This window comes from Dipodomys ordii, unplaced genomic scaffold (assembly GCF_000151885.1).
Source record: "Dipodomys ordii isolate 6190 unplaced genomic scaffold, Dord_2.0 Scaffold79, whole genome shotgun sequence".
Classification (NCBI taxonomy): domain Eukaryota; kingdom Metazoa; phylum Chordata; class Mammalia; order Rodentia; family Heteromyidae; genus Dipodomys; species Dipodomys ordii.
The window spans coordinates 6,664,661-6,692,198 of NW_012267295.1; the positions used below are offsets into that span (position 1 = coordinate 6,664,661).

General features: G+C 40.3%; 1 protein-coding gene across 1 annotated transcript in view; it reads left to right on the plus strand.

Annotated features, from left to right (window-relative positions):
* Window positions 1-27,538, plus strand: part of Large (like-glycosyltransferase) — a 458,307-nt gene that overhangs the window by 222,859 nt on the left and 207,910 nt on the right. The window contains exons 4-5 of the mRNA XM_013024905.1: window positions 2,974-3,056; window positions 16,207-16,330. Coding sequence (XP_012880359.1) covers window positions 2,974-3,056; window positions 16,207-16,330 — 207 coding nt within the window. The remainder of the gene's footprint in view (window positions 1-2,973; window positions 3,057-16,206; window positions 16,331-27,538) is intronic.

Consider the following 27,538-nt stretch of genomic DNA (forward strand, 5'->3'; position numbering starts at 1 on the left):
TATTTGTGATTCAGAAGAGCCTGATTCTGCATGTTTTCCTCCATCCTGTCCCTTCCTGGGTTGTCTCCCGGTGTGCAGGCGCTTTTCTATTCATTTCCTTCATGACTTAAATGGTGGCGGTTGCATCTGCACTGCAATCATTCATCCTGAGTCTTAGGATGATATTATCCAGAGATAAGTGATGGGGCCTTCATTTTACAGGTGGAAAAATTAAGAACTGCATAAATTAGACTGAGCTAAGGTAGCAATTGAATCTATAGTGAGCTGCACTTCCCCTGACCCTCTATTCCCATTGTCTTTTCTTCCTAAAACAGTCTCCTTACAGTGGTACTCTTCATGTTTGGACAGGATAATTTGTTCTGGAGGGGACAAAGGGAGTTCTCTTGCATATTTTAGAATGTGTAAAAACATCTTCCCTGACCTCTACTCATGGGATGCTAATAGCACCCTACACACATGCACACATGCTCAGGCGTGCATGTGTGCACACACACACACACACACACACACACACATCCCCCAAATAGTAACAACCAAGATATCTTCAGCCACTGCCATGGAGAACCCCTACTTTTCCTAGAGTATTTGAAACCCTTAGGCATCAGAGACTTAATTAATTGGTCAGAGATGGCTTTAGAACAAAAGTTTTTTTTAAAAAAAAATTAGATTTTTCTGATTTTTCACCAGAGTGAAGAATTTCTTTTGCAGAATTCAGATCCCAACTCTCAAGGCCTGAGTGTCCTGATCAATGATACAGAACTGAAATACTATACATGACTCACATAACTGTGAGACTGAAATCTGGTAATCTGTACAAAGTGTCAAGCAGTGCCTGGTGTATAGCAGATTGCTCTATAGGAATGACTTGTCATTGTGTAAATTAGTCCTAGCTTTCATCTCCCTTTATCTCTCTGCCACTCAAGTACAAGAGGGGAGTCGGGTCTTAGCATCCCAGAAAGCCTCAGGATTTGCACTTAGGATCCTGAGATGTATGAGGGAATGATTCAGATGAGCAGTGGTGGAAGCAAAGTATGGTCAGGTAGAAAGGTCAGGTGGAGTTAGCTCTTTTACAGAGGAGGGCCTGGGCATAGTGTATGACAGCCCTAAGAATACCACAAGTGTGCCAAGCCAAGGACTAGGATTTCTGACATTCTAGAGGAAGGCTTAGTCCTCATTCTGGCATTGGAGTGGGGAATGTTCAAGGAAGAATGAAGGTCAGTACCTCCAAAGAGTTCCTGGACATGGATGGAGGCTGTTGGATGATTAGGTTCAACCCAGGTGATGTCAGGAGATGGGGTAAGGAAGATGGCCTGGCAAGCCGGTAGTTCAGTAGCTGAGCAAGACAGTGGGGGTGTCTTGTAGCTATGCTATGAGAACAAAGGCTGGGTGTCATTCTGATAAAGACATAGCTGGCTCTCAAGAATTCACTCGTATCATTATTACTTTTTATTGTGTTTAAGTTGTGATACAAAGGGTTTTCATGCCAGCTCATGAGCATAATGCAGGCTGATAAATATCACTCTTTCATCAAGAACCCATACTTTGAAGTATTAGGGATCATAGGGATCACCCTTCTGCAGTACTCCAAGGACAGTACGTGGTTGGAGTGGCTGGGAAGGACATATTTCCATTTAAGGAAGGCTGTGCTCCTCAGGAGAGGCAGTAATAAAAGGTATTTACTGTCCTTTCCTTGAGAGGCCATGGTGTTCCATTGAGCTTATCCTACTGCCTCCCAGTCTTTGTCAATGTACACCACATGTACAACTTGCTTGGTGCCTGAGGTCTCTAGAAGAGTTGCTTACATCATGGAGGAGCCAGTCTGAACCTGCCAACCTGGCCTAGTCAGGAAATGAGTGTCTTTGTCACCTGTAATTCAATCATGGCACCCCACTCAGGAAGCTTGAAGGCTTCCAGAAGGTCCCAGAGGACTTTTCTTGGTACAGTTGGAATGTGATACAGCTAGTACTGAAAAATCCAGCTTCCACTTGTGGCATTGCAGTGTATCACTTGACCCAGTACATTTGCCAGGATCACCCAGGATAAAAGGATGGAGTCAGGGTTCATGTCCAGAGCACTTGCCCCAGGCAGCTTAGCTGAGAATATTTGTAAGTTTCCCTCAGTTTAGTCTTCTGTTCTTTGGGTGATATTCCAGCTGGGACACAGAGGGTTTCGTTGATCCCCTTGGCCCTGGGACCTGAGACCTCTCATGAGAGCATTTTACAAATTTGGTGGGCCAAGACTTCTTTGTCAAGAGATCTCTGATGGTGGTTCATCCTTCCAAGGGTCTTTTCCCTCCTTGCCTTATTTTACCAGTTGTCACTTTCTCCTTGCTTGGGAGCAGGGGACTCACTGTTTGCCAATTTAAACCAATCACCATTTCTCTTGTCCCCAAAATGTAATTGAAAAAAGCCTTAATGGCTTCCAAATGATGATAGCTCCATAAACCGATTAAAAAGGCTTTAATAAAACGGTCTGGAGTTATTCTCCACAGCTCACACAGTGCCCTTTGTTTTCTAATGATGTCTATAGGAAATAAAGGTCAGTCTTTGTTTCTTTCTCTCTCTCTCTCTCTTTCTTTCCTTCCTTCCTTCCTTCCTTCCTTTCTTTCTTTCCTTCTCTCTCTCTCCTTCCTTCCTTCCTTTCCTTCTTTTTTTCTTTCTTTCTTCCTTTCTCTCTCTCTTTCCTTCCTTCCTTCCTTTCTTTCTTTCTTTCTTTCTTTCTTTCTTTCTTTCTTTCTTTCTTTCTTTCTTTCTTTCTTTCTTTCTTTCTTTCTTTCTTTCTCTCTCTCCTTCCTTCCTTCCTTTCTTTCTTTCTTTCTCTCTCTCTTTCTTTCTTCCTTCCTTTCTTTCTCTTTCTTTCTTTCTTTCTTCCTTTCTTTCTTTCTTTCTCTTTCTTTCTGTCTTTGTGTGTCCTTGAAGCCCCTAGAAAGCTTGCATCTCTTTTCATGTTCATCCTGTGTTCCTTTCCCCACAGACAATCCATGTTGCTATCGTCTGTGCCGGATACAATGCCAGCCGGGATGTTGTCACCTTGGTCAAGTCTGTCCTCTTTCACAGGTAAGAGCTGCCTTCACTCACACTCTGCGAGAGCAGAGTGTGGGCACTTGCACATCCTTTCTCAGGAAGGGGAAGGAGACGGGATAGTCATGATATTTAATGTTTATCTGTGAAAATGGAACAAGGAAACTTGAGGAGACTGAGGAGGGAACCTATAAGTAGGAGGGAGTAGAGAATGGTGGAATGGTTTTCTGATCAAGATCCATTGTACACATAAATGGGCACGTTAAACTGATGTCCCTTTGTACATCTATTTGAAGATAGCAATAACAACATTTTTAACAATAAAAAATACTCACTTGCCACTCAAGCTTCCATACATGAAAATAAAATTTTGGTCTAGCGTGCTGGGGATGACACAGTTGGTACATGGTCTGGTACTGTCTTGCCACATTGAGATTTGTAGCTCTCAGACCTCAGGTTGGTAGGCTTCATGGAAAGTCCAAATTAAATGTTTCAACTTCTCTGTTGGCCTCTGTTGCCTCTCTTTTTACATAGCCCCCTGGAGGAGGTGGTACTGTGAGCTGCATTGTGTCCAACCCAGAATTCACGTTTTGAAGTCCTAACCTCTGGCACCTCAAAATGCAATTACATTTGGCGATAGGGTGTTAAAGAAGTGACTAAATTAAAATAGAGCCATGGGGTGGACCATAGTCTGCGGTGATAAATGTCTTACAAAACAAAAACGAACAACACAGATTAGGAGAGTCAGGTACAGAGGGAAGACCATGTGAACATGCTGTGGGTACCCTGCAAAACAAGGCGGGTACCTTAAAAGATCTCAAATTTCCAACAGTAAGAAAATAAATCTCAGGGTCTCTGCTACCCGGTCTGTGGTATTTCGCTGTGGTAGTGCCTTAAAATGAATGCAGGCTTCTTTCTCTGTTTTAGTATGGCCACTCCTGCTTTATATTAAACAGAAATGTGCTCTCTTCTTAGATGCTATCCATTGATCTCGGGATTCTTTCCCTCAGGACCAGGAAAAGGACTGTCATGCCTCTCAGGCATCATCTCTTCTTGATGTCAAATTCCTACCTTTTATATCTGATCAGATTTTCTTCCCCTATTTTGATATCTAGATATACTCAGGTCATGTCCAGGATTGATTCCAGACAGTATCCTTGTCTCTGCTCTACTTTCTTATCTGGGTTTGGGTGAAGGTCATCCACAACTGTAGCCAGTAGCTGGAAAGGTACATTAGATGACCAAGTCAGAGTTCAAAAGTGTCCCACATTCCTGTTCACCTGAGCAGAGCCCAGGCTAATGTATAAAATTTGACATCAGGCATCAGTGTTGTAAACAGAGTTGGGAACAGTGGTGGACATTTAATATCCACTACTTCTGCAAGATACTAGGATACATTTATTTTTATGGCTTTGTTGCTGAATCCCCCAGGCAGTCTGTCTGTTGTCAACACCTAGTGGTTCTTGGTCTTAGATGTCTTTCAGTGCCACCCCTTCCTCTCCATCCTGCACACACCCCAGTTCGTTCACCTTTCTGCCCCCCTTATTTCTGCTCTTCAGATCCATCCTCTTTGAGTTCAGAATGATACTTGGGACAGGTCTGTGGCTGATCCTCTGCATGCACATTAAATATTGGGTTCTGGTGGTCTGCATACTGGTTTCTCTTGCCTTCATGCCCCATCACCCTGGCCTGTCTATAGTTCCCATTTTCTCCATCATATACCCTACTTCCTCTTCTGCCTGCTTCTTCCTCTCAATCTGGTAGACCCTGCCTCTCACCCTTAAAGACTTTGCAAAGCCATCATATTCAACAAGCAAGAAGCCCACTTGAAACTCTCAATCTGTGCTTCTCTTCTCCTTACCCTCCTTGCCCTCTGCATCTTTCTGACCTTTATTGCATTAATCCCTACATTGTTCCCCATGACATATCACCTGAGCAAAACACAGCCCTTTGGGGGACAGAAGCAGTGGCTTCTTTTTCTGTACCCCAGGCATCAGAAAAAACTATCAACCGTATACCATATTCTAATATATTTTCACTTGTTTAGTAAGTATATTACTAAAGAATCTGAAGGTAATTTTTCCAATCAGATAATAAAGATTCCCAGCCCAGACTTTGTTCAGTTTCATATCCATGCTACTGTAGCAAGGCATTAGCAGATCATTGAACATTTTTCTCCTTTTTTTTTTGGCAGGGGAGTTGGGGTTTCGGTCGTGGGGCTTGAACTCTGGTCTTGGGTGCTGTCCCTGTGCTCTTCAGCTCAAGGCAAGTGCTCTACCACTTGAGCCACAGCGCCACTTCCAGTTTATTGGACTTTCCTGCCCAGGCTGGCTTTGAACTGTGATCCTCAGATCTCAGCCTCCTGAGTAGCTAGGATTATAGGCGTGAGCCACTGGCACCTGGCATTCACTGAACTCTTTAGTTCTTATATCATTGAGTTTTTGCTGTAAATCCATTTGCTTCAAAACGTATTTTGTTTTTAACAATGTTTATTATTGAACTCCAGGTACGGCTCTTTGTCTGACCCCCTTATACAGACAGCAATGTTCAGCTAACTGCTTAGCCAAGCATCCAGTCTGCTGACCTCCTATTGTGGGAGGCTGGAAGGAAGTATACAACCAACACATATAAACTCCATCAATTAATAGCAAGGCTGTCACTTCTTGTAGCTCTGTAGTTCAAGTTGGAACTGTGGTTTCAGTTGTATATCAGAATAAGGATAAGGGATGTCCAGTAAAGATTGGCCAAGTAAAGTTTGATCCTCTATTTGCTGATTTCAGGCAAGATGTCCTTTCTCCACAGTGATAGCGGCTGTGCTGTTTGGCGGCTTCCTGCAGTTCTGCAATCTTCATCTGCTCAGATACAAAAACTGTAGGCTGAGCACCGAATTAGATGGGTGGTTTTAGCCTGTATATATTTATTTTTGTTCTTCATTGAAGATTTCCAATTTCCTGCCAGGTATGTGGGGGACTACTCTTTTAGAAAAGGGTATTTGCATGATTATAGCTTTTATAAATTTATAATTATAAATTTTATGAATTTATACTTATAAATGTTAAGGATATGAAAACTACTGGTATTATTGAGAGTACATTTTATTATTCCTGTTGCTTTAGCTACAAATCCTATAATCTAGTAGTTGTTAAAATTGTTAAGAATTCTGTTGAAGGTAAACTTCTACTCCTACAGCTCCCACAGACACAGTGGAGACAGAGATGTTAGATTTAAAAGCAGCAGTTTTATCATTAGCTGCTTTGTCAGGTCACATTTTCATGCAAGCACAGGAATTTGATAAGGCAGCTAATTATTAAGGTATGTTATGAAAAGTCTGCATTTCATTCTAATGACTACTTGATCTTCTTGGACCAAGTGACCATGTCCTTGACCAAATGACCTTGTCCTTGATGTTGTATGAAGAAGTGTGATTCTGTAAATTGATATGCTGGTGACAACTCAGTTGAGCTCTTAAGACAAAGGACATTTGAAAGACTTTCCACTCAGAAGTCCAGCTATAAATAACTTCACTGTCTCCCAAGCACGTTATTGAGATTAACTAAGACATGATTATAAAATTTGTTCACAAATGGAGTACTTTCCTAATGTTAGTAATAATAATAGTAGTGCAGGATGGTCCTTTTGGCTTTCACTGTTAATTACAGTAATTAGATTTATTTTTCAGAACAAGATTTTCTGCAAATGTTCGTTTCAGGTTTGTTTTGTTACATCAAATCAGTCTTAGCTCTGTGGAATGTTCGGTAGCAATGAGCAATTGAGTTTTTAAAAGTAGAGAGTTACATGTGCCTAGTTGTATGCAGTGCTGCTGGCATTGGAAATGCGTATAGCCTTTTAGAGGGAATTTTAAAGTACATGCCAAGGTCCTTGACCTTGTGTGACCTGTCTTAAGGACTCTTGTTTTAAACAGATCAGCCTAAGTATAGAATTGTGAAATACTTCTATAAAATACTGTTTATAGACAGAACACTAGATAACTCTTGAAAACATCAAAAACAATGGAACATACTTTTTACGTGATTATTTTGCTTTGAAAATATCTCATAACATGGAGAGATGCTTATGATATAAAATAAGTGAAAATTCAGAACAGGAAGCATGCAATGTATTTCAGAATGTGTATTTATACATGTATGGTGTGCCAATGGTAGGGATGGAATATCAGCATACATAAAACTATACATAAAGCAGGGAGCCTTTGAAAGTTGTATTTAGGTGTAAGGAATAAAAGTAAGTTTTTTTCTGTCAGATATTTAGGTTCCTGTCATTTTGTGAGCTCTAGAGTGAAGAAAAGATAGGTGATAAAGATATGAAATATAGTTAAGGGGTATTTATGAGTTATTACAAAATAGCACAGTACATGTCTGTGTCTCTCTGATGAAAGGCTCCTGGGGTGGGGGTGCAGATTTGTGAAATGCTTGTAAACCCCATTCCCAATTGCAACTAACTGAGAAATATGGCTCCCTTCAAAGATATTCAGCACTTGCTGATCAGAGAAAAGAAATACTTATTTACCTATCAACTTAAGTCTTTACCTCCTATGCCAAAAGACGGTAAAAATTTAACAGCTGTTTGCCAGGATGATCAACTGGCTGTTCCCGGGTACATTCCTGTTGGCAGCAGTTTCTTATTGTATAGATATTTTTCTTTTAAATCCTACTGCTAGCATTGCACCTGGGAAATGAAAGCATGTTTGCAGCCAGTAAATACACTAATTATCTTCTTGCTGATTCTGGCTTAACCATATGACAGAAGTAGTGTGTAGGCTATAGGACAGAACCATTAGGTATGACTAAGACTTAAGGAAGTCAGCTTAACTTCAAGTTCCACTTCTGCCTTGTGTGAGCTGGTGAACCCACAATCACTGGGCTTCTTGGACTGTTGGCTTATTCTTCCAGTTTTCACATAACCGTATTTTTAATATGGAAAGACATATTTGTACCTTACATAATTAGCAAATTCTAAGGTAGTCTTCACTATGCAACAAATTCTGTTCTATGTCTTTACATGTTGGCCACCTATTAATATATAGATTCTTCCTGGGCCCCCTTGAGATGGATGGGCACTATTCTCAGATAGTATAATTTACGACCACATAAGAAGCCATGGTCTGGTCACACAGAGACAATGGACAGAATCAGGTTAGAACCCAGCCATAGCTGTAACTTCAGAGTCCAAGCTCTTCACCAGCAGGAAGTTACCATTTTCAGCATCATTATTCCTGTGTGTGTGTGTGTGTGCTCTAGTTCTAAAGCTTGAACTCAGGCCTAGTACTCTTGCTTAGCTTTTTTTGCTTAAGGCTAGTAGTATTCTATCACTTGAGCCACACCTCTATTTCTAGCTTTTTACTAATTAATTGGAGTTAAGAGTCTCTCAGATTTGTCTGCTGAGGCTGGCCTCAAACCTTAATCCTCAGATCTCAAGCTTCCTGACTATTCAGGATTATAGTAATGAACTACCTGTGCCCCGCTTTCATTATTCTGATTGTTTTAGTGACCACATTGGTCAGCAGTAAGAGATAGTTATTATTGCTGAATTTTCCATTATCCTCTTCTTTCCCCCAGATTGCTTTTTTGTGTGTGTGTGATTAGTTAGAAATCAGAGACTCATGGGCTTTCTTGCCTGGGTTGTCTTTGAATGGTGATCCTCAGATCTTAGCCAGGATTACAGTTGTGAGCTACTGGCACCCTACTGTTCATTTTTATAGTCAGATATTGAGCTTTTCTGATTGCATTTAAACTTTATTCCAATCTGATAGGACTCATTGTCCCCACAAATGGATGTGGAAACTAAGAGAGGTTAAGTCATTCAAGGTCACAGGTAAACAAATGCAGGTCTGTCTAGGAGATTTAGCCTTCGCTCTGCGGACCTGTCAAGTCCATGCTGCTTTTGCTGGACCATGAGGTCTTCACATTTTTTTCTGGAAAGTTCTCTTGTGGAGAGTTTTGCTGACATGTTCTTGAATCTTGCCATATTATCAACAATGTCTGGCCTCCTTCAAGCCAAGGACTCAACACAAAACTCCTCATCCTGCTTCAGTAATTCTCCCAAATAAGTTTCATTAAATCTCTGCCACAAATTCATAGTGCCATCACAGGTTCATTTCTTTTCCTGAATTTGCCATCGCATTCGCATGTTAAACATAAAATAATTAAAGATGATCTCAGCTCCTTTGGCTTCATGTATTTTCATTAAAAAAAAAGCATATCCTGGATTGCTTTGAAGGGGCTGCCACACAGTCCTGAGAAAGAAGAAAGAGGCAGGAGAAAACAGTGGTTTAATCATCTTTACCTCTTTGTAGCATTCTAACCGGAACATGGGAGCAGTTAAGGAAACAGAGGCAGCAGAACCGTTGCTCATTAGGAGCCAAGACTGCTGGCTGAAATTGGCGCACACACACACATTCTGTTCTTTCTTCCCTGCGCACCTTGTTGATCTGTGTGTAGAACAGGCTTTGTGTCTGCTGCAGCCTCTCTGGGGCTCCAACCCAGATAAGGTAGGTGGGGCTGTCGCATATTCAAATGTGGGCCCAAGCCACCTATCCAAGAAGCAGGCTCTAGCTAGGCTTAAAGCAAATGTGTCCCTCAAAGATTTTTATTACAAGTGAATTGGCATAAACAACTATTTTACCTGCTACAGAGATTTAAGACCAAAAGCCTAGAATCATATATTAAGAAAATTAATCCTTCTGAATGGGCTTTTATTAACTGCAGTTGGTCATATTCCCTATGCTGTAAATACATTCTTAACATCTGCCTAACTGGCACTCATCTCTCTTTGCACCAAAGAGAATAAGATGTAGACTCATAGCCTTTAGCTGATTTTGAAATGTGCAGGGCTTTATCATTAAAACTGTTTCTTACCTTCCTGAATCATGAATCAAATGTGAAATAAGACTTAGAACTCACCACTATTGAGAATGAAATACTATTGCTCTTTATCTTGAGTTACAGAGTATCTTTTTAATTCTGAGCATAAATGGGCTTGATATTAGCAGGAGGTGGACTTCTCTCCTGGTCAGAGGTCTGTCTGGACAGTCACAGATGCTCCTACCTGGCAAACCACTTGTGTCCAAACAGAACAGGCCTAGTTCACCAACCGAACTCCAGGGAAGACTCTCATTCTCCAGCTCAGACAATTGAATGTGAATTAGAATTTATTATTCATAAAAGTTAAAACTTACTCTTAAAAGTGTAAATTTCAGTGATTTATAATCCTAGTGCTACCATCATCATTATTTAATATTAGACTCTTCTCATTACACTAAAATGAAGCCTCCCATCTGATAGCAGCCACTTCCCATTTTTATCTCCCCCATCCCTTACCAACCACTATTCTGCTTCCTGTCTCTGTGGATTTGCCTGGTCTGCACATTTCACTTTACTCTTACCATAAATATTTGACTGTCTTCTTGGTATAATATTTCATGGTCCATCTATAATGTAGCATGTCTCCCTGTGTTCTTCCTGTTTATTGACTAATAATATTTCTTTCTGTGATTACCCTATGTTCTGTTTATCCATTCATGACTATAATAAGTAATTCTGAAAAGAATGTTGTAATCTATTGTGTTGACACTTTTTTTTCTTTTTTGTACATAAAGAGAATTACTGAGTAATTCAACAGTGGTTAACTACGTACTCAATTTTTTTCCCCAAGGAAGTACCTGACTTTTTCTCAGCTACATCATTTTATAAGCCTCCAAGTATCAATTGTAGTTCCAACATCTCCACATTCTGCCCACTATTTGTTATTGTCCATCTTGTTTATTTTAAGCACTCTAGTGTGGGAGTCATGAATCTCATTGTGGTTTTGACTTGTATTTCCCTAAGGAACATTGAACATCTTTTCATGTGCTTATTGACCGTTTCGATGTCTTCCTTGAGAAAGGGCCATTCAGAGCTGTATTTTTTAATTGGCTTGCTTGTCTTTTTTTCTGTTGTTTGAGTTGTAAAAGATTTTTATCATAGCAACAAACCCCTCGTCAGATATATGATCTGCAGATACTTTTCTCTCAGTTTGGGAATTACACTTGTCACTTTATCAATGTCCTATGAAGCACAAAAGGTTTTTCTCTTGTTTTTATTTCTTCCGTCACTTAACACAAATTTATTTCATATTGTCCTGGAGTCCAGAAGCTTGAGGTCAGGCAGTGTGCCATTGTGGTCAGGTTCTGGTGGTACTTCTTCCTGGTTTGCAGATGACCTTCATTTGAAAGGTGGTGATCTTGCTGTATTTGATTTGGCAGAGAGCAGAGAGAGGGAGTCTTTGAAATTAGTCAGGTTTATCTATTTTCTTCTTTCATTGTTTGCACTTTAGATGATGTTAAATCTAAGAGGCAATTATCTAAGCTAATGTTAAAGAAGTTGTTCCATCATTTTTGTGTAGTTAGTTGCTTCAAAGTGCATTTGGATCTCTTTGCTTCTTATTCTTTTTTTTTATTAAAACAATAAACTATAAGGAACTGTGAGGAACCAAGTCTTTAGATATGACACCAAAATAAAGTTCCAATGCAGAGCCTTCATCTACCAGGGAACAGATAAGTGAAATGCCACTAGATTACTGCAGAAGTCCAAGTTACATTTCTAGTGGGAGTCACTGACCAGTCATCTGTATAAGTATCCTGGCTTCCTTGGCGGCATTTTGTGTGATTTGAGAACAAAGTAGGTCCAAAGTAGTGACTGGGGTAGAATAGCTGGTCCAGGCAACTGCATGAACACAGTCTACAGAAGAACCTGGCTGATTCCTAGAGCTTCACCTCTGCCAGGCCTTATGGTAGCATGGCTAGAAAAAAAGGAGACACTTAGATTTATTAATAAGACTGGTGTTTGGCCATACTCGGAACTGAGAAAAAAAATGAAATGGCTAAGTCCAGTATTGGAATAAGGTGTGTGAAGACATGAGCTTGGAAAGGCAGATGGAGTGAGATCATGGAAGGTTCTGTTAGGTGTACATAGGAGCTTTGGGCTCATGCCTTACACAGTGGCCAGAAGGTAATGAGAGGATAGAGAGCATATGACTTCCATGATGGATGATAGGTTGGAAAGAACAAGAAAGATAGGGAGAGATATATATCACCAAAGGTTGAGCTGGATAATGATAGCTAACATTTGCCATGTCTTTACTATCAGCACATCTCTCTTCTAAGTGTCTCAGATATTTAATCAGTCTGACAATAACTATAAGATAGGAACTATTATTGTCAAGCCCAATTAATTGGGAGGCTGAAACTGAAGAGATGAAAAAGTTGGACTGGAGTCCACCATTATCATTTGACAGAATCAAGACAAGAAGAAGCTGGGTACTTTGTTGTGTGTTCTGAGACCCAGCTCCTAACCATTTCAGGAGACCTGTAGGTGACTGGGTATGACAGACATGACAGGCAAGTTGCTCAGGTGATGCTCTGATTCTAGTTGGTAAAGCTGGTTGAGTGGTACACCTTGGACAAAGGCAGGATGGTGGAAAGAGGGCCAGAGAAAAGATAAAGTAATTTGAGGCTTTAAAATAGAGTCACTCATTGATGCCGTCATTTAGAATATGTGGTACTATGTCAGGTAGTATTCTGGGGGTTAGGGTAAAGCAGGTTAAAAATGACAGACTCCCCCTTTTCCACCGCCCCCCACCCAGAGTTTACTTTCTAGAGGAAAGACCGCAAAGGCACAAATAATCCATATTTGGCATATTTAGACCATTTTAAGTGGGGCCTTCTTCATCCTAAGGAACCTGTGGGCTGGGGAAATGACACCCTTTGGTTGGAAGTTCGCATTACAATTTAAAGCACCACATTCTGGCTTACAGAAAAGTACTATGGTGAGGTCTGTAGGGGTCTTGTTGTGGCTTGGAGCACCTTAGAGAAGACAGCTACTGAGAGGAGCCATCTAAGGAGCCACAGTTACAAGGACATCCTCAGTTCTCAAGATGTAGAGCAGGAGTAAAACCCCTCTGAGGATCTCCCCTGACAAATGAAACATGGACTGTTGTGGGATATCCAGCCATTCATGGCTGAGACAGGGTGTTAGTGGTCCCCTGGCTGGAGGCTCAACATATCCTCTCATTAAGCATTTGCATATTCTTCTAATGAGGAAAGCTAATGAGGTGAAAATTCCTTTGACAGTACAGACACCTAGTACTATGCTCGGTAATTTTTTAAATGGATTTATGCTCCCTCTTGGCGAGAGACATAAGAACAGGAAAGGGAGGAAGCTCCATCTGGTGTTCGTACATCTTCCTCCAAAGCCTGCACCTCTGGTCCCTTCTGGTGCATCTTTTGCTCTAACCAGGCTGGAGAGTCCAGAATTTTAATGTTGAGCTCCTGCCTGCTGAGCCTCCAAACCTTGTCTGGTTCATTTTTCTCTTGGGTAATGAAGTTCCCATTGACTGGAAATTCACACATTCAGATCTTGCCTCCCTATTCCTAGCATTCCGTTGGTGTCCCCGTAAGTGCTGTACTATGTATGATCCATCTAAATAAGACTCTCCTTCTCTTCCCTTATATCCTACTAATGTCTTCCCCCAGCCTTCATTTCTACCCATCCACAATTCTCATTTCATTGCCATTGCAGTCCATGGAAATATCTCAAAAACTTTGAGAACTGGTACTCCTGTGCTCTTCTGGGCACAGCTGTAATATGTCATCAACTCTAGAAGTGTTCCTCTCCTTACTGCCAATGGTACACCCCAGGAAATGTCCCTTGTCAAACCCATGCAGTAAGCAAGAGGGTCTATGCATGCTTGCAGTCAGTAGATCCTGGGCAGTGATTCCACACAGCCAATTATTTCTTTGATTTATTTTCTGTTGTCATCCTTGAGACTCAAGAACCCCACTGGCGCACTCTGCTGCTCCTTGTCTTCATTTTTCCCCTCATAGCTAAAAAATCCTTCTGTGTTTAGCTGTTCCAGTTCCTCTTCCTTGAACATTGTGTCTTATTTGTTTAATGCTACTAAAACAGAATACCACCATCTAAGTAATTTATTTTTAAAAAGTAGAAATGTATTGGCTTGTGGGTTTAGAGGTTGGAAAATCCAATATCAAGTTGCCAGCATCTGGCAAACTCTTTTTGCTGCATCATCCCATGGAAAAAGCAAAAGGACAAGAGAAGGCTGGCTGGGGGAGGTAGGGGTGCTGATGTCATTTTATAAAGAAGGAACCCTTTCCTAGGATAATGACGTTGATCCATGCGGAGCGTTGGTGCCCCGTGACCTAAGCAAATCCTGTTAGTCTCTCCTGTTCCATGTACTTTGGGACACATACTCAGATGATGGCCCTCTATCTCAGTCACATCCTCATTTCAGACTGCCTATTCAGATTATCTTCTGAACACCAGGTCCCCAGCTAGTTCCCTTACCTATCCACATACCCAGTTTGATTATTAACCGACTATGAAGCACAGCTGGGTCCATTTGAACACAACTGGCATGATCCTTGAGCTCACTGAGCTCCCAGTGAGGTGAACAGTAGAAGATAAACAGAAAGCCATGCCTTGCCATGGTTACAATGGATGCATAGTGCAGAGTTGACTTAGTCAGGGCCAGACAGGCGTCATCAGGCCAGAACTCTAGCAGCAAATGAGGGCAGGTAAAATTTGACCCAATCCTGAATGGGAAGGCCAAAGGGAAGACAAGACTAAGCTCTGTAAGAATAGGGGCATTGTTTCAATACTCTGTCCACTGCATCCAGCTCATTGCCTAACAAATGTATGTGTTTAATAATTATTTGCTGAGTAGCCCGTGCAAGAAGAGACCATGGGAGCAAACCAAACATAGACATGCCCAAGGCTGAGACCAAGAAAATGTCTGTGTGTGTACACATACCTAGGACGGCCAGGGAGTTGCCACACAGCAGGTCATGCTGGCCCCCACAGCTACCTGAGACCCAGACTGTTTAATTAGATGTTTCTTGCATTGCCTTCTGCACAAACTGTTACCCTTCCTTCTCTGCTCTTGGCTTCCCTACTCTTCATTTCCAATCTAATGCAGCCTGGCCTAAGCCATAGGCATCCCTGACTCTCCACGGAGAGTGTCCCCTCTCCCCTTGTGTCAGACTCACACTTACTCCTTTCCTCCCACACATCCTGCTGACCCGAGCAGGATGAATCCCTTATTCTCTTCATTCCCACAGAACTTTGTGTTCTTTTTTCCTCATTCTGCCTCAAGCGCAAGTTTACCTGTGGATCCTCTGTTATACTGAACAGTGTGAGGTTCCTGAGGCCAGAGCCTGCTCATTTCTCTCTGTGAATTTCCCAACTGCTTTATTTCTAGTAGATGCTCATTCACAGTACTGTGGATCTGCTGGTTATTATTAGCAGTGGATCATTATTTATGATAGTGCTCCTTGATTGAAGTACTATACTACTCTGTGCTTAGCACATTTTCTATAATATCTCCTATTTATAATTGTCCTGTTTATTCTTGATATGTCGTAAATTGTATTTACTATCACACAGTGGCCTTATGAGCAGCTATTTTCTTTCAGTATTTTATAGCAGGAAGACGCAGCAATGTAGAGATATAAAGAACATGTTCAAGATTGCCACTAATAAATGCCTGAACTGGGTTTAGGCTCCATTGCCACCAGAAGCTTTGTCCTGTGTCAAACTGTTAGGCTACAGCCCAGTAAGCAGTTGATTGGATAAAAGTTGTAGAAATACTAAAACAATACAGGTTGAGACTCTGTGATGGGTCTCCGGATCACTCCAGTGTGAAAACCTGGCTTTCTTTTTGAGCAAAACAAACATGAAACCCAACTTACTCTTGTTCTAGGGTAGAAGTGTCTTTCTAACTGCCACAGCCAGTAGTCTGAAGACCTGGCCCTCTGTGGATGTGTTTCTGTACAAATGCCAATGTAATATAGGCTGGGCAAACTGTTTGCATGACCTCTATTTCTAATTTTTACAAAGCCATTGCTTCAGTACCAAGTACATTGGGTATTGACAACAAGTGACTTTACTGTCTGAGGTGCTTGGTTTGTTTTTTCCCTCTGAAATGCTGAGGTGGGGGGGGCGGGGGAGATGACCTCTTTCCTTTTCAACACCAACATCCAGGAAGCACATGCCTAATTTATTTTCACCATTGCCGTTGGAAAACAATCCTGATTCAGCAACTTGGAAATGAGTGTGCTTTTGCAGCTGGACTCAAAGGCCTTAATTCCTGGACCTCCTCCTCTGTCCCCCAACAGGCGGAATCCTCTACACTTCCACCTCATTGCTGACTCCATCGCCGAGCAAATCTTGGCCACCCTTTTCCAGACCTGGATGGTGCCTGCCGTGCGTGTGGACTTCTACAATGCAGATGAGCTCAAGGTAAGAATGGGAGTGGGTAGGACATGGGAGATCAGACTCTGGTATGCTCCTGTTGGGACCTTGTGTTATGTGTAGTTAAGTAGTCTATAGCAATATCCAAAACCTTACCACTTAGCTGAAAATGCCTAAGATGTAACTGGGATTGTCTATTTTTATTACTGAAACCATTAATATAACCACTTCTTGAATACAGAAGCCATGTTCGTCTGTACAGTTCTGGCCCCCAAGGCTTTTCATAGAGACCAGTGGCCTGGGAAGTATTTGCAGTGGTTTCATGGTCAAATCATAACAGGATTCTGCTGCCCAGTGAAGTAAATGAGCTCAGAGTCTGATGGACTTAGCTTTGAAACTATATTGTCATTTACTGGTCATAAAACACAAAGTAAATCAAGTACATCTCTGCCAGCCTACTTTGTTACTACCAGAAGGTGGTTGTGATTCCAAATCATGGGATATTTAAGAGAGACAAATGAGAGAGTATATGTGAATATGCTTTAACAGACTATGCTGATTAAATATTAAGGAGAATGTTGTACCAGGGTGTTGAAAAACACTTGGTCATCTCATTCCCTGGCTTCAAAGACTTCCATTACACTATCTTGAAATCAAAGTTGGATTTAGAAGTTCTATATATGTTAACAAATAATTACTTCCTGTCCCATCTCTTTCTCATTCCTGTATATTATCTCTTTTACTTAACTGTGAGACTCTCTCTTACGTTTGAGTCTGATCATATTGTTGCTTCTATCCAACATGTCATTCCTACTGTTCTTATCATAGTCCTATCCATCCTGTGGGACTTAGCTACATTTTCTCCTTTTGGAACTTTCCCTGCCTTCTCTAGAAGGAGGAAGGATTTTTTTCTATTCATTTCCCTTTGGTGGAACTTCCTGTAAGAGAGGGGTAGGAAAGGCGTGGGGAAGACATGAGGTATACTTTTCTCTATTTCTGGAGCTCAGCAGGTGCCCTATTTTGCTTGTGGATTTAACAAATTGCTATTATTAGAGAACATATAATGTTGCATTAAGTTGCCAGTGCTCTGTCTCCAATCACCATGGAAAGAACAAAACACCTAAGCATGAGGCTGATTCTGGAAAATAGCTTGCTCCAAACCTCATAAAGCCATTATCTTTTCATTTCAGAGCCATAACATTTTATATAGATCCTGGAGATGCAGGCCAGAGTTTTGTGATTTTTCACATACTTTAGGCTCTGAGGTTGATCTGGATGTTCAGAATTTAGCATTTGGGGATTGTCATGGTAATTTGCCTGCCATTCCAATCTATTCTGAGCTAAAATTGATTAACACTCTTAAAAAGGGAAAAACAAAATTTAGCAAATTGCTGCACTAATTAAGGTGAAAGCAAGCTATTCTATCTCCCAGGGTCGTAGTGCCAACACCATGGGGAAAAGCAACATGAGAGAGGTGCACAGCTGGCTGGCTCTCTGTGCTCATGGTTTACCTTTCTCTGTGCTTGTCCCATGCAAGCATGTGTCCTCTGCTTATCAAGGAAACACAGAGTAAGTTAGATTAGGTGACCCAGGTCTATAATCCTAACACTTGAGAGGCTGAGGCAGAAGGATCTTAGTTTAAGGCCGTAGGCTGCACATTTCCTTCTCCTTTGAAACCAAGATGAAGGTCAAATATTACTTGAGACACTCTTAATTTTGTGGCTTGCTATGCCATCTACTTAGGGAACTAAAGAGGTAAGATACCATGGATGCCATGCTTTGACCATGGATGGAAAAGAAAAAGGAGGCAAAGAATGGATTTCAGCTGCCATGCCTACTCTGGTTCAAGTAGACCAGTTGCCCATTACTTGGATTTTTATTCATTTAAAGTAAATGAGGTGTTCGTGGCTTTAAAAATACAGTAATCAGGGGCTGGGATAGTGGCTCATTGGTAGAATGCTTGCTTTGCATGCCCTGTATTCGATTCCTCAGCACCACATAAGAAGAAAAAGCCAGAAGTGGCACTGTGGCTCAAGTGGTTGGAGTGCTTGCCTTGAGCAAGAAGAGCTTGGGGAGAACACTCAGGCCCTGAGCTCAATCCCCAGTACACAAAGACACACACACACACACATAGCATTTAAAAAATATAATCTGATATGATCCTAAAGAGTCTTATTTTCTAACCCAACCTCTACTATACAAAACACTACAGAGGCTTCCTAACACATACATATTTCTCTACTAGTTGATCATGGCTATTTCTATTCCTGAATCCTCTGAGGCTGTAGTCAGAATTCATTAGGACAGTGAGTTTGAACACCTTACGAAGAACTTTTCCACAGTAATAATTTATGTATTTCCCAACTCAGTATAGCCAAAGCAGTGGTCTATCTCTCCTGCCTACCCCCTACTTGGCACTGCCCTGCCTCCTGGTTCTATCATTCACATAGCTGTCTTCTAGAACTGAGAGCTCATCAGTGATATACGCATCTCCTTCACCCTACATATAACCATACAGCATCCTAACTTGACCTCATCTGCCCTGCCTTCTCCCAGTCTAAGCTCTCATGATCTTTCCTAGCTTAATGGAAACCTGTTTGTTGCCTAGTCTCTTGACTTCTACTCTTCTTACATTTCCACTCCAAATCTACAGTTGTCTAGTAGTGATCAGTTTTCCAAGAAGCAAGCCTTCTCTTGCTGCTCCTTACCTCTGGGTAAACTCTCCAGAGGTTTCCCACTGCCTTTTAAGACAGAGACAATCATTTTACATGTGATTTCTTCTCTGCAGTTCTTCAGACTCGTTCTCTCCCATTGTTAGCTAATTCCAAATTCTTTACTGACTGCAGCTATGTCTACTCAGTAAAACTGAGAGCCAGCCTCCTTCCACATCTCATAAGTGTTCCATTGTTAATGCATTCCGATAAGATCACGTGTATTTCTTCAGGAAACTCATCACTGAGTATAATCTTTCATGCTATTATCTGATGAGCTAGCAAATGTCAGTCCATCCCCTAGACTATAAGTTCCAGAAGGGTCAGAGTCATATCTGATTTTCTATTTTCTTTGCTGAATGACTGTCATCTGGTTATGCAGATGTTTTTTAAGTGGGTGATACACATTGAATTCACACCTGGTCTTCCTGTACGCTGGTGGATTGTGTCTCAGTAAGCCTCCAGGGATTGGCCTACCTGTGACTCTGTACTAACATAAATAAGACAGCTCCCAATTCACCAGCCCAAGTCTTAAGGGCAGTCCTGAGAAGGGTGAGTTTATATTTGTTAATTATTAATTTGTTTGCTGCTTTTTGAAGCAAGGTCTCACTATGTAGTTCAAACTGGCCTTGAACCTTCTATGAAACACAGGCAAGTCTTTTTTTTTTTCTTTTTCATTTACTGGGATACCGAGAAGTAGGAAAAACATTAAAACATCAACCTACATGAGATATCAGAGAAGGAAGAACAGGAGGAAATGGACTCAGGCTGTGTTCTGTAGTTGTATTAGCTAAGCATGTCAGATGGTACCAGGCATGTAGGATGGCTTCCCCTGATATGGCTCCAAGAAATTGCTTTGTACTGCTGTTGAAAATGGCGTTTCTCAGAAATGCTCCTGTGGGGCCCTTATTATATCTGTTACTGCTGCAGATGAAGTAATAGGGAATAGGAAATTTATGAGGGATTGGTGCATGATTAAAAATGAACTGTGGGAAATTCACAGTGGACTGATATACTTCTCTCTGTAATGACCAATTAGTGTGGATTTGCAAATAGTGTCATGCTCCACCCGCCTTTCTTCACAGACTGGGAAATGTTGGTTGGTCTTCCTGAGGTTTGCCTGCCAGCCTCTAAATTCGCATATCAACAGGCTACCAGCACTGAGGGTGTCTCTGTGTTCTAAGCTCTGTTCAAGACATGCTGCTCCAAGAGTCCCTAGAGGAATAAGAAGGGGAGAACTTATTTGGGTTTAGAGGTTTTTAAATGGCAGGATGCCGTCCCTCACTTCTTAGCACAACCTGTGGGATGGAGAGAGCTTTGATTATTTCTATCTTACAGATAATTCATAAACTAGTGCACAGAGTTGAAGAATATTTACTTAAGATCAGGTAGCTAATAAATGCCAAGGCTGGTATTTGACTTTCCCCCTTTGAAATGAAATGATATGAGATAGAAGATTGCATAATTCAGTAGACCCAGATGCTGTTTAGATCTGAAGTAAAGGACAGAGACATGAGCTGTAGCCACTAAAGAATGAAAAGGTCCCTGTCCTGTCTGTGTGCACTCGAATTGCAGATTTATCTTCTCAGTGACCATGAGCCTCGTGAAGTGTGTCTCACATGAGTTATTTAGGTAGCATGCACTTTGTTTCTTATGTTTTATGTGCTTATCTTCTAAAATTCTCCCAACAACTATATAGAGCAGATCCTGTTGTCCCCATTTTTCAGAAAAGGGAACTGAGGCATTGAGAAGTTGGGTTTTGTTTTTGTTTTGTTTTTAACTCGAGATCCTGCCTTGCTGAATAATCCCATATCTGTCTCCTAAGTTACATTTCCCTTTCTGTGGCTTGTGTAAGTTTAAGATACTGACTGTAATTCTATCTTAGACAAGGGTCTGCTAAGCTGTCTGCATTGTTCCTTTCTGGCTGTTCTTGAACGTATTAAGCAAAAAGTCTCCATTTAAAACCCCACTGTGATGAAGTCAACCCATTCCGTGGTATGCTGGGTGTTAAAATACATCAGATGGTCACATCCTGTAGAGCTTCCTGCTGGTGATAAAAGTGACCCATTGGAGTGGTGCTGCAGAGGGTTGGGATGACCCTGGGTTCCCATCCAGTGCCTATGTTCTAAACTAAACCATCATCACTCACTCTTTAGACACTTTGCTTTAAATCAGCAAAACAATTCTTGCCAGCTTTTAGACAAAGCTCTACATGTCTACCAGCCTTTAATCTTACCCCATGGGGCCCAGAAAGTCACCCCCATGCCACTACTAAGGTGCAGATGATACTGAGCTCATGAAGCTGCTGGGGCATTGGCTGTTTTGTGATTCACCTGTCTAGCAGAGAGCCCTAATTTATCTCCTTTTCTCTTAGACCTGATGCCTGCTCATTACCAGCATCAGAAAGATTATGAAGTAGGTTATGATGGTTGACTCTGCAACTCCTAGTCCTCCTTAATTGCCTTTGTGCAGGTCTCTGTAGAGTATGTGGGAACTTTCTTTAGATAACTGCAATCTCAGACCCCTGCAGCCCTTTGGGAGCCACACATCTATTGTTCCTCTCCCTGGAGGGGCAGTAAACTGCTGCCTGCTTTCTCTGTTTCCTAGAAATAATGTACTTTCCTGAACACTGGATATTTTCAACTGAGGGCAAATGAAGAGAACATGAAGTCAGTATCTAAGCACCATAAGACCTAATACTCATCACTAGAGAGACAGAGAGACAGACCCCAAGTGAGCCTAGAGGGGATAATGAATTGCCCAAGATAGCAAAAATTGATAACATATGTTGTTTCCCAAAATTGGCCTTGGGTTATCCCATGCTATACTTGGCAACACTGAAGTTCAGGTGCTGTGACTAGATATCTCCATGGGTCTGGAGCAGTTCCTGTAGACAGAGGCACATTTCAGGAGGACCTGATCTATCTTAGAGGCCCTGCAGAGGGGTGAGAAGTAAAGAATCTGTATATCCTTTTGGTAAATGTTAAAACCTGCAGAAGCTCAGTAGTCTATCAGACACACTAACTCTAGTTCACCTTTATTAGTGATGGATGATTCAGTGTACTTAAATAGTGTCTTATACAATGCATGGTAGGTACTTTACAAATTCTTCTCTTTTCTCCACATGAATACCTTTCACTTACAGGCTGTTCCCATTCATAGTTGATCTCCACTCATGGAAAGACAGTTGAACTCACATTTTTTTCATCTTTACAATGATACAATAAGTAATATGCATTCAGTGGAAATCACATATTAGATTCTCAATTGTGATCTTTTCCTGCTGGCTGTAGAACCCCCTTTGGTGCTGTGCAGCAGCTGAGTCCTATACCTCCTAGTTGGTACTCCACTGAAAAGGGCCAGCAACCATTGTCTTCAGTGGGCTATGTTACCTAGCTATGAGTTGCCAGAGGCTATGTGCATTAAGTGCTTTTTTATTTATTCATTCATTCATTGCTGATGGTCCTGGGACTTGATTTCAGGGCCTGGGTGCTCTCCTTCAGCTTTTGTTTGCATTGCTAGTGCTCTACCACTCAAGTGATAGAGCCCACAGCTCCATTTCTGGATTTTTGGTAATTAATTGGAGATAAGAATCTCATGGACTTGAATCCTGCTAGAGCTGGCTTCTAACCATGATCCTCAGGTTTCAGCCTCCTATGTAAGTAGGATTACAGGTATGAGCCACAGGTGCCAAAAACACTGAATGAATTTTGTCAAGAATTTTGTTTTTGACTTACAATGGGATTGGCTCCATTTTAAGTCAAGGAGAATCTGTACTTAATGATACTGTAATCCCTTAAATCTTCCCATTTCCCCTACTAGTGTCTGGTTTTCATTAAGGTGTAGATATTGTGCCTTTGCTTTCAGAATATTTGATGGGGTTATGAGAACTCATCATTCCTTCTTTATGGTCTCATACTATAAAAGAGGTCTGACAGAAGTAGAATGGTTACAAGTCCGGAAAAAGAGCCACTCATTGTTTTCTAACTTGCTGTATTGGTTCCTGTGTTTCTCCTGAATGTGTGGTTTAACATTTTTCTGATGATTCCTGATACAGGGCATCTTTTCCTATACTCTTTGCCCATTGTATATCTTTTTTTGACAAATGCCTATTTATATCTACTGCCCATTTTTTTAATTTTCTTTATTTTATAATGTTTGGAGTTCTTTATGTATTACAAAAAATAATAAATATTATTTATATTTGGTCCTGTTCTTTAGGTCTGTCACTTCCTCCTGATGACAACTTTGCTGTGCAGAAGTTTGTTAGTGTGATATAATCCATTTCTCTATGTTTGGTCCTGTGCTTTGGGAGTCTTATTTGCAAATCCCTTGCCTATTCCAATATCCTAAAAAGTCTCTTCAGTGTTTTCTTCTAGTAGTTTTATTGCTTTAGGTATTTTGCTGTGTTTTAAGTTAATTCTGTACCAAGTAAGAGATAAGAGTCTAATTTCAATCTTTTGCATATGGATATCAAATTTTCCCAGCACCACTTATTTGAAAACTGTCATTTTCCAAAGCAGTTCTAATATGTTTCCTAAAATCACTTGACAACAGATGCGTAGGTTTAATACTAGGCTTCTATTCTGTTCCCAGGGTCAATGGTCTATGTTTATGAAAATATCTATTTTGATTACTAGTTCTTTTTATACTTTAAAATTGCTAATGACATAATTTTACACTCTTTTATCTTTTCACATGGAATTGCAGAAAGCTGCTGTGTACTTTGCACCTCTCATTGTCCAAGGGGCTCAATGGGTGTGGATAGTTGATGGTCATGGACAGTATAAGGAACATGACTTCTAACTTTACACTGATAAAAGGGCAAAGGATGGAGATACACATTGTCTTTGAACCAAAATCCTATCTCAGGCTTTTCTGTCTAATAATAATATCCAGATAAAATAGAGGTCCAAGAGTAACCACCAAGTTCTCTCCTCTGTAAAGGTAATAGAAGCAATGATGTGCTAGGCTGAAACTCCATGTTTAGATCTTGAAGATGCCATCATAACTGATTTCTCGTCACCCAAAAAAGTCATAGAAATGAATACTCAACAAGAAAAAAATGTCTCATTTTCAGGAACAGGCAGCATGTACTGAATGTAATCACTCTATAGAATGATCTGTAGGTCATCATTGTAAATCAGTTGTAATACTAAGTACAAATGTTCAAACCTTGTCAAAAACCATTCAAAATACTATATGGTCATTGTTGTTTTCAAACCCTCTTTGAAGGATTAGATTGTATTTAGAAGTAACACATCTTTCTTGTGTTCATGAAAATCTTACAGAAATGATCACCTTCTGGCCCACAAGAAAACCTCATTAAATTCTAAAATATAAGCATCTGTTTATAATTTGGGGAGAGAAATGAAAGAAAAACTTCTATTTCAGGTAACATGGATAACTAGATAACCAGACAAGTAGAAAACTTTTGAATACTTAGTTCAAAATACTTGAAAATTAATAGAAGGTAAAACATTTCCCAAATGTTTATTTAATCCAACAGGAAATAAAACCTAAAATTATGGTCTTATGTTTTAACATATACAAAAGAAGGACATTTCATGCTGAAATTTATGGACTGTGCCCAAAGCTGTAACAGAAGATGTTTTAGTCACCTTCCATTCCTTCATTATTCAGGAACAAAGATGATGATAAATGAACCTCACATCTCATTTGGTAATTGAATTATGTACAATGGTGTCCCCGAGGATAGCAGAAGGGAAATAGAGTTAATGATAGAAGTCCACAAAGTAAGGAAAAAGAAAAGCCAACTAAAAGTTTAAATTTTGAAAGCTAACATCATGTATAAGAAAATGCCAACCGCTAATAATAAGCAATAGAGAAAATGTCAATAAGCAAAATAATACAATGGTATGCAATAATATGCATAGGAAATGGCAATAGCATAATAATAATATCCAATAGTATTTATTTGGTACTTGGTGAGTACCTATCCTGGCCTAAGCCTGGGCTTCTCACCTTCTCACCTTTATTTCAACAGAGTATTCCGCAAAACTCCATGATGAGTTTTTGAAAGTGCTGAGGTATAAGGTGTTTCCCTGAAAACCTTTTTTGCCCTTGTAGCTGCCAGTTAACTGAGGCAGCATTGGAGTTAATCTTTTGGATTTTATTCTCCACTTGAGGTAACTTGCGTTCAGACACACACCATGTATGCTACAACTTGAAGGTGCTGATTCCCAGGGAAAATCCACACCTTCCTCCATTGTTGTACCCCAGAGAAAGACTAGTGTGTTTATGGGCTCTTCCTACCTATGTCCTGAGCACTGGAACATGGTATCGGGGCCCAATTTTATGCAGTATTTTTCCTCTGCCCTTTATAATCCAACCAGTGGGCCTTTTCCTCTCCCTGTCCTCCAAAGCAGTGTCAGAAATTCAGACCCGCTTGCATCAGCCCAATACTTGGTTTCCTGGACTTGCTTTTAATATTTGTTTGATTGTTTTTTGTGGTGGTTGGTTTTGCTTTCAGGCCTACTTATGTTTGCAGTATACTCATATCTGTTCATACACACACACACACACACACACACCTATAGTTACATTGTTTTTTACATTTTAAACGTTTTTATGACATTTCAGTAGTTGGACAAAGGCTTTACAGTTCAACATGTCAGTTTATGAGTACCATGGCACCCTTCCCATCCTCCTCCTCCTCTCTTTTCTCCCAACTTCATTCATCTTCTTAAGTTCCAAGTTCCATTTCCACATATATACATTGAACATTGTGACTATTCACCAGCCATTCCTCTCTGCATTTGTCTACTCCCTCCTTTTAGCCCTCACTCCTCTCAAGCAAGACATGTTTTTGCTTCCTAGTTATTTATTCCTAGTTCTTTGGGTTACCTCAATAAAAATCTTCCATTGTTTTCCCTTCGCATCTGTCCTTTAGAAGTTAGTCTGAATTGCAAGAAAATTGTTCTTACCTGTCATTCTATTCATGTTGGATTCCTCTCCTATGAGCCGACTGTGCTATATTCTTGTCATTTTCACCTGTCATTGTGCTCTTTGTTCTTACTGTCCTTTGGTGTGTGGATATTGTTGGTTCATCTGACTCACCCACTACAATGCCAAGTCCAGATAGATGGACCCCTCCTGCCCTTAGATCTGCACCCATATTGTTAGCATGAGCTTGCTTATAATTGACTCTCAGACAGTCTTTGAGGGAAGAAGTCCAGGACACGATGCTGAGGCTTTCTTTTCCTTGACTCTCAGGGAAGAGTCCTGGGAGAGACTTTTATCTGCTGTGAACATGAAAAAGGGAAGTGGTAATTTATGTTCTGTCTATCAGCCCTTGCTCAAAGAAAAAGTTTCAACCTATAGAGAAGGAATGTATTGCTCAGCAGAAGACATGTTTGTGAGCACTGAGCATTTGGGAAAAGATCAGATAGAAGATTACAGGTAGAAAAATAAATGTTGTATTGATTAAAAACTTAAGGTTGAAAAACATTAGTTTTAAAAATAGAGGAAAACACGAAAATTTTAGTTTAGGGACAAGGAAGGTTTCTGTATGCTCAAGAGAATGTGTTCAGCTTGACTAAATGGAATGGAAAAATTAGAATGAGCAACTATATAAATTTTTGCAGCTGATAGAATGGGGAAAAGATACTTGAAAAATATTAGCATCAAGAGATATTATAAATAAATGAGAAAAAATGGCCAGGAAAAATGAGGAAAAGATAATAAGGGAATTCAAAAATGTAATATGAGTATTGTGTATGTATTAGCTATTATAACATAAATATTTATAAAAATAGGAAATAAGATCTTATTAAAATGATAAAATTTCTGTAATCCTGTAAACCTGTAATTCTAGATACTCAGGAAGCTAAGATCTGAGGATCACAGTTCAAAGCCAGTCCTGGCAGCAAAGCCCCCATGAAACTCATCTCCAATGAGCAATCAAAAACTGCAAAAAAGGCTCAAGGACAGATCCGAGGCACTGAGGTCAAGCCCCATGACTGACAAAAGAAGACAAAGATAAAATTTCTTAGTCATTATTGGCATGCATACATTAGGATCTACTCTCATGAAAGTGACTATTGCAAATAAACAACAAAATTTCCTTTTTAGTAGATGAACAATATCTCTCAAATTTGTTGTATACATGTATACCGTTCTTAGATAGATAGATATATGTATGTATGTGTGTATATGTACACATACATACATAATCCTTATATACATTTATATACAAAATTGTTATATACATACATACTAAAAATTGTATACTTTGTACTTATGTATCTATATTCTCCATATCTCTTTGTCTTCCTGTCCGCTTATTTTTTTTTCTGTCCTGTGAAAATAAAGATGGATAAGAGGCATCTTTGTTAGTACTGATAAGCATTAGGCACAAATAAAAGGATATTGATCATGATAATCTTCACAATGGAATATTGGAAGTTTTTCAGAAGTATTTTAATAAGATTTTCATTGATTTAATATCAGTGTTGAATGTTGCTTGAATTAATTGTAAGGGAAAGTACTAGGGATGTAATACTCAAAAAGATACAGAATTCTT